Source organism: Triticum urartu, chromosome 6A, assembly GCF_056163025.1.
Source record: "Triticum urartu cultivar PI428250 chromosome 6A, HENAU_Tu73, whole genome shotgun sequence".
Lineage (NCBI taxonomy): Eukaryota > Viridiplantae > Streptophyta > Magnoliopsida > Poales > Poaceae > Triticum > Triticum urartu.
In genome coordinates, this window is record NC_141878.1 from 28,337,931 (window position 1) to 28,344,726 (window position 6,796).

The following is a 6,796-nucleotide window of genomic DNA, read 5'->3' on the forward strand; positions in this document are numbered from 1 at the left end:
CTCCTCCCCCGTCTCCCCCCGCCGCCGCCGGCGGTCGCCCCCGGCGCTGGCCCGGGTGGTACCGGCGGCGGCGGGCCTTCTCGTCCCCGCGCGCCCGTGCTCCCTTCCAGGGGCAGGGAGGCGGTGGCGGTGCAGCCCGGCTTGGCTGTGGTCCGGCGGCCCTGCGTCGGCGGCAGGCGTGGTGTCGGCGCCGCTCCTTGGCGGCGGGGCGACGTGGTGGTGCCGGGTGGCTGTCGTCGCGACTCCGGCCCAGATCTGGGCCTGGCGGGTCCCTTCTGGGTCCTAGCGGGCTGGCCCCAGCGTGGCCTCATTGTCTGCGACGCGATGATGAGGAGGAGCGGCTCAAATATGGGGCGTCGGCGTCGACAGCGTGCCGGCAGCAGCGCGAGGGCGGGAGCTTTACGGGCCCACGAGGGCTCGGTCGGGCTTTTTCGGTAGAAGACATACAACAGTTAAGTTTACAGTGTTACAACTCACAGGGCCACTAGGGGTGACTCAGACACCGGACCCATGCCTTGGTCAGGGCGTTTTAGTCTGGTTTTCTGGGTCTATGCATTACAACTTAAAATTACGTGCAAACTGAGCAGAGTTTTTACCCGTGGCAGCGAATACGAGATCAAATCACCGTTTTGAAGAGCAAGGCGATGAAGAAAGTTGGACATCCATCCCACATCCGGGAACGCCTTGATTTTCACTTTCAGTGTAATGATCGGTCAACCCTCGGCCCTAACGAATCGCGTCGTCTCTGCCTAAAGTGTTGTTCGTTGTGCTGCTCTCTCTTTCACACACAAAAAATTGACCGATTCAACACCTAGCTGTCATGATGTCGTTCACCGTTGACACACACACCGGAACGCTGAGTTTCTAGAAGAAAAAAAGAACAATGAGTTTCTAGAAGCGAAAAGGAACAATGAGTTCATAGAAGCAAAAAAAAGAACAATCCTACAATAATCCACTTGCATGTTAGCGAGCGTCATCCCTCCTGTCATCATTACAGTCAAACAATGTTCTTCTAGTACATGAGCGCCATATACTCTGCTATCAAACAACAATAATGAGCTTAGCTAACTTTTTTTTTTGCGGGGGAAGCTTAAGTAACAAACTAACGAGACATCTTCATTAATGAATCCAACATTTGAGCTGACAACGCCAGCAGTTTTCCAGATCAGAATAATCTTCCAAGCAAACCCCAGCGCCGTCAACCTCAGCAGGCATTTGTTTATTGAGCAGGCCTCTGTTTGACCTGGAATCCATTTCCATACATGAACCGGTACGTACTAGTCTACGCACTCAGACTGGCGGCGTCGTCAGCTCGCGTTGGCGTCGCAACATATAAAGCTCGGGCGAGACGAGTAGGAGGAGGAGGTCAGACGTGCAGTGCAGAGCTGTATTAGACAAGCAACAAGAAGCAGCCGAGACTCACTGGATCCTGTCGAGATCGTTAATTCAGTCAGCTTGGATTGGTTTCATGGCGCGCGGGAAGGTGGCCGAGTGGATACGGAAGCGTACCATGCCGAGGAAGTCGGCGGCCAGGCGCCAGAGCAAGGAGAGCGGTGCGTCCGAGCCGATACTGCCGAGCGAGGCGGCGCCGAAGAGCTGGAGCAGCTCCAGCGGGGCGCCTAGCGGGAGGGGGGGCGGTGCCAGTACTGGAGTGCACTCGAAGTCCCGGGCGAGCGCCTTCTTGTCGGCGCTTTTGCAGCGGCGGTCGCGCGTGAACGTGCTGGCCGTGCTGTGGGAGCAGGTGGTGTACCACATGATGTGGCTGGTGGAGTCCGTGGTGGTGGTTGGAAGGCTCTGCTTCTTCCTCATGCGCTTCGGCTTCAAGCAGCTCTGAGTCCATTTCTCCCATTTCGGCCATGGCGTTGAGGGTGGAGAAGCAGGTTGCGTTGACTGGTTTTACCTTTATTTTTCTTTATTTTGTGCAGACTCGTTTGCCCTTTTTCCGAGGCGTTCGATCCCTAAAGTTGTAAATGCCCTTCAGCCCCACTCCTGTGTATAAAGAAATTTCTTCTTTGGTTCCAGCTAAATGTATACTATGTCTCATGATTATAAGATGTTCAGATATTTCTTTTTCTTCTTCTGAGCGGATCTTTTTCTTTTCTTCTTCTTTTTCAGATTCGTTCCCGTCTAGCCGTCTAGGCGTTGCGTCCTCCTCCCCAACCGCCCCACCCCCCCCCCCCACCCCGAGATCCCATCATGGTGCGGCTCGGAGGGGCCTCTCGGCAGGTTGCGCCCAATCCGGAGAGTGTTGCGACATCCTTGGTGAGGCACACGGCTTTTGCCGTGTTGCCCACCCTCTAACTTGCGAGCTTAGATTCCTCGATGCCAAGCCGCAATGCCTTGCCATTTTTGCGGTTGTGGCGGGCGCCTATCTCTCCCGAGTTCAAGGAACGACGGATGGCCTGCGGAGGAGGTCATCCTCCGAGTCGGAGGGCAGCGTGATAGGCGTGGACCACCAGGACCTCCAACCGGACATGCTAGATCTGGCCTCCGTCGCGCGTCATCCACGCGTCATGTTGTGTCGCACGACAAGCTGCCCTTTCATCAGATTCAGGGAGCCGCCATCACGGGCTCGGCAGTGCGGGCACAAGCTCACAGCGCGGCCGGTCAGAGCAAGGGCCAGAGGTGACGGGCGCAGAGCGTGTCGTGTCAGTGGGGACTGCGACAAAGCACGCGGAGCTTAAGCTAAGCCGCTGGACCATCGGGGTGGGCGCGGAACACGAGCTCCCCCCCCCCCATTAGTGCAGAACCGGGCAATAGCACCGGTTCGTAAGGCCCTTTAGTGCCGGTTTGGTAACCGGCGCTAAAATATAGGCACTAAAGGCCCCCCTTTAGTACCGGTTCAGCACGAACCGGTGCTAAAGGGCAACCACGTGGCACGAGCCAGCTTCGGGGACAGGGAGCCCTTTAGTACCGATTGGTGTCACCAACCGGTATTAAAATGTTGGGGGTTTTTTTGATTTATGATTTCTTTTTTATTTAATTTTGTGTTTTCCATTTAATTATTTTTCGTTTGCTGGTATTTTACGATACTACATATTGTACACATTATGCATATATATAAATAGAATTTCTAGTAGAACCGATCATAATATATATATATATCATCGAATGTCTCACAACCACCATTAATTAATTCACACATATGTACACACATGTATGTATGTATATATATATAATTTCTCCTAATTGGTGCCTTCGGAGCCAGTGACATTAGCCTATAGCTAATTGGTGCCTTCGGAGCACGATAACAATTGGAAGTGATTCATGGGGGCGGTAGCGGATAATAGTATTCTCCTTTGGGATCTATAACATGGTCGAGCAAAAATCCCGCTATTTCCTCTTGAATTGCTTCTATGTGGTCCGGTGCTAGAAGCTTGTCCCGCACCTCTTTGAACTGTTAAGAAGGAGATCAATATGCATGTGTATTAGTTGTGTGACTAGATATCGATAATGGTGTAAAAATTGTGAATAGTGTTCTGACAATCAATATCGTACCCACTCCTGTCTTTGAGATTTGCTCCTTTCGGACGCCATCATGTGAATGTTCTCGCAAACGTAGTATGCACATAGATCATTCCCCGGCGCCTGCTTCAGGGCCTTTACGAGAATGGAATTTGATCAGATAATAATAAGCATGATAATTAAAGAGATGGCAGCTAGCTAGTACTACTTAATTACTTACCTTGGGTCGATACCATTTCAGACTTTGTTTCCATAGGCCTGGAGTGACCCTGATGAACTTTGCCCAAGCCCTGCCCGCCGACAAAGAAAATGAATAAATGGGTTATTAAATAGTTGTTATCAGAAAATGACGAACTAATTAAATAGGCCGAGATATAGTTAATAATGATTGAAATTACCTATTGACTATCCCCTTCACGATGGTGTAGTCACTTGCTTTCTTAAGTAGTGAGTCTAGTACTTCAACTGTTCCTTCATCAACTTTAATGATTAACAAGATCCAGTGAAATCTGCATGCACACACGTTTGCATGTCTTAATTAAGCGGGCATATGTAAGCAAAAACATGTAGCTATAGCTAGTAGGGAAAAACAGAATTTATAGTACAAGAGAGTGTGACTCACTGGAAGTTGTAAGGAAGTAGTATATCTTCATTGTATTTGAGTTCCTTGAAGAACTGTAGCATGCTTTCCTCTACACTTTTTTCGTGATATGGATATATTTTCCATGTGTATTCATTAATGATATTTGGGTCAACGAACCCAATGCCATAGCATCCACCTTTTTTCATTTCATAAATCTTCATCCTGCATAATACCACAGAAAAGAATATAGTGAGGATAAGTAATGATTGATCAAAATGATCACTACAGCTAGCTTGAGACTTAAATTACAGAAAGAAATCACTTACAGACAATAGCAACTGACGATAGATTTGTCGAGTGCGTCTTTATTGTATAGCTGAAATAGTTCTGAATACTCAACGGTCACAGCTTTCTCATGGTAGTAATGCTCCTTGTTGACATTCACCATGAGGGACTCTCGATTGGAAATCTTGGTAATGTCCATGTACCATTGATGCAATTCATACATTCTCGTTGGGAGCTTATTGACCTCCTCTGCCTCGACCAAAGGTTGGCCCCGGGCATATTTCCGTTTTATTTCCTCCTCTCTAATCGGAGACATGGGCTCGATATCGAGGAGTTGTCCAACAGTGATCCCGATCGATTCAGCCTACGCAATATGCTCCTCGGTTATTACCACATCACCCACCCCGGGAACGTTAACGGTTTGCCCACAATAACATTGGGCGCGCCTACTCTCATGTGTTGTTGGCAAAACAAGCGGGGGGATTGATTGCGCCGCCTGTTCTCCCAGCTGGGGAACGGTTTTACCGCTCCTTTTGCCAGCTGATTTGCTCGAGCTCGAGCTCGCCTCTTTCTGTATACGTGCTCGATTTAACTTCCTGAGGTGGCGCTCATAGTCTGTGTCAACAGGCTTGGGAGCTGGTGGTCTAGCCATACGAATGAAGTGGTCAATCTTTTCCACAGGCACTTTCTCCCTTGGCGGCGGTGGCGGTTTCGGTGCAAAATGGGCTTCCACCTCGGCCTTCGATATGGCTACGTTTTCCTCCTCGGACTTGTCGTAAGGCCTCTGCGGAAGAGGTGCGAGGCTTGGACCATATTGAAATCACTTGCCTCCGCCTGTACCTGCAGTACTACCTCGACTTGTACCGCTACGCACCATAGCTGAGGCGGCTCTCTTCCGTGATTGCTGAGGCGGTGAAGACGGCTGACGTGGCTGAGTTGGAGGAGGAGGAGTGGCCTGAAGCTATGCCGGACTTGGAGGAGGAGTGGCCTGAAGCTGTGCCGGACTTGGAGGAGGAGTGGCCTGATGCTTTGCCGGACTTGGAGGAGGAGTGGCCTGAAGTTGTGCCGGACTTGGAGGAGGAGTGGCCTGACGTGTTGGTGGACTTGGAGGAGCGGGAGTCTGCTGACTCGGTGGCGGACTGCGACGAGGAGTTGGATGACGCGGTGTCGGTGGCCTTCGAAAGATGATGCAATCCTTTCTCCATAGGATGATACGATGGTTGGCCTCTCCTAGTGTGTGCTCATCGTCACCTCCAGGAATGTCAAGCTCTAGCCCCGAATATTAGTCCACCACCTCATCAACCAAGACACGAGCATAGCCCGCTGGAATCGGGTTGCAATGGAAGGTTGCCTTGGGGGGATTTTTAAAAGCAAGGGCGTCCGCCACCTTCATGGATATGTTCTTTATTTTGAAGTGTAGCTCGCAGTTAGTGTTCTCCATGATGTCATCCACTGGGTAGCTATCCAGCAATGCGTCGCCCGGGGCGAAACCCACGCTGCTTCTCGGCATGGATGGGACGGTGCTATCCATTGGTGGATCATCCGCTAGCTGCTGAGACCCCCTTTGCTGGCTAAGTGAGTCAATCTGCTCCTGCTACCGCTGAAATTTGATTGCCAAGCCCGCGTGCGCTGATTCTAGGCCTTGAAGGCATTCATAGTCTAGCTTCCTCTGCTCCTCCTCCATCTTCCTCTTCTTCTCCTCCGCAATCTTCTTTATCGCACGGGTTCTGTAGTCGGCGTTCCAGTCCGAAAACCCCTCATACCACGGAATAGCGCCCATGCCTGGTGTTCTTCTCGGGTGTTCAGGATTTCCCAGGGCACGCGTAAACTCGTCGTTCTCTCTGTTGGGCTCGAACAACCCGGATCGAGCCTCTTCTATTGCAACAAGTAGCTTATCTTCGGCTCCGTCCAGACATGCCTTCTTGGAAACTTTGCCTGTCTTTGGGTCCAACTCCCCCCCATGCGCATAGAACCAAGTCCTGCACCTGGGGGGCCAGCTCAATGTTTCTAGAGTGACACCTGCATCCAGCATCTCTTTCTCAGACTTATCCCACTTAGGCATTCCCACCGCATAGCCACCTGGCCCCAGCTTATGAAACTTATCCTTTTTTGCGGCATTGGCCTTATTTATTCTCGACCGTTCCTTAGATAATTCCGAATCCTTGAATTTCACGAAATCGTCCCAATGAGCACTTTGGTTATCTAGTGTTCCTCGAATACTGGAGTCTTCCTTCCTCCGTTGACGTACTTGGCCCATTCACGAATCTTGTGGTTCTTGAATGCGACCGCCATCTTCCTAAGAGCAGCGTCCTTGACTTTCTCCACATCTGCATTTGTGAAATGATCTGGTAGGGTGAAATGTTCCATGAGCGTTTCCCAAAGCAAATGTTTTTGTCTGTCGTAGACAAAAGTAACTCCTGGACGTGGCTTTGCTGGCTCTCTCCATTCTTGAAGGGAGATCGG

General features: G+C 50.7%; 1 protein-coding gene across 1 annotated transcript; it reads left to right on the forward strand.

The window, feature by feature from the left end:
* The first annotated feature begins 1,364 nt into the window (after positions 1-1,364).
* Positions 1,365-2,070, forward strand: LOC125526624 (uncharacterized). Its single transcript, XM_048691281.2, has one exon. It carries the CDS (start codon positions 1,469-1,471, stop codon positions 1,832-1,834), a length of 366 nt encoding a protein of 121 aa, XP_048547238.1. The 5' UTR covers positions 1,365-1,468; the 3' UTR covers positions 1,835-2,070.
* The last annotated feature ends 4,726 nt before the right edge of the window (positions 2,071-6,796 follow it).

Coding starts and splice junctions, on each gene's coding strand:
- LOC125526624 (XM_048691281.2), top strand. CDS start 1,469: ATGGCGCGCGGGAAGGTGGCCGAGTGGATACGGAAGCGTACCATGCCG.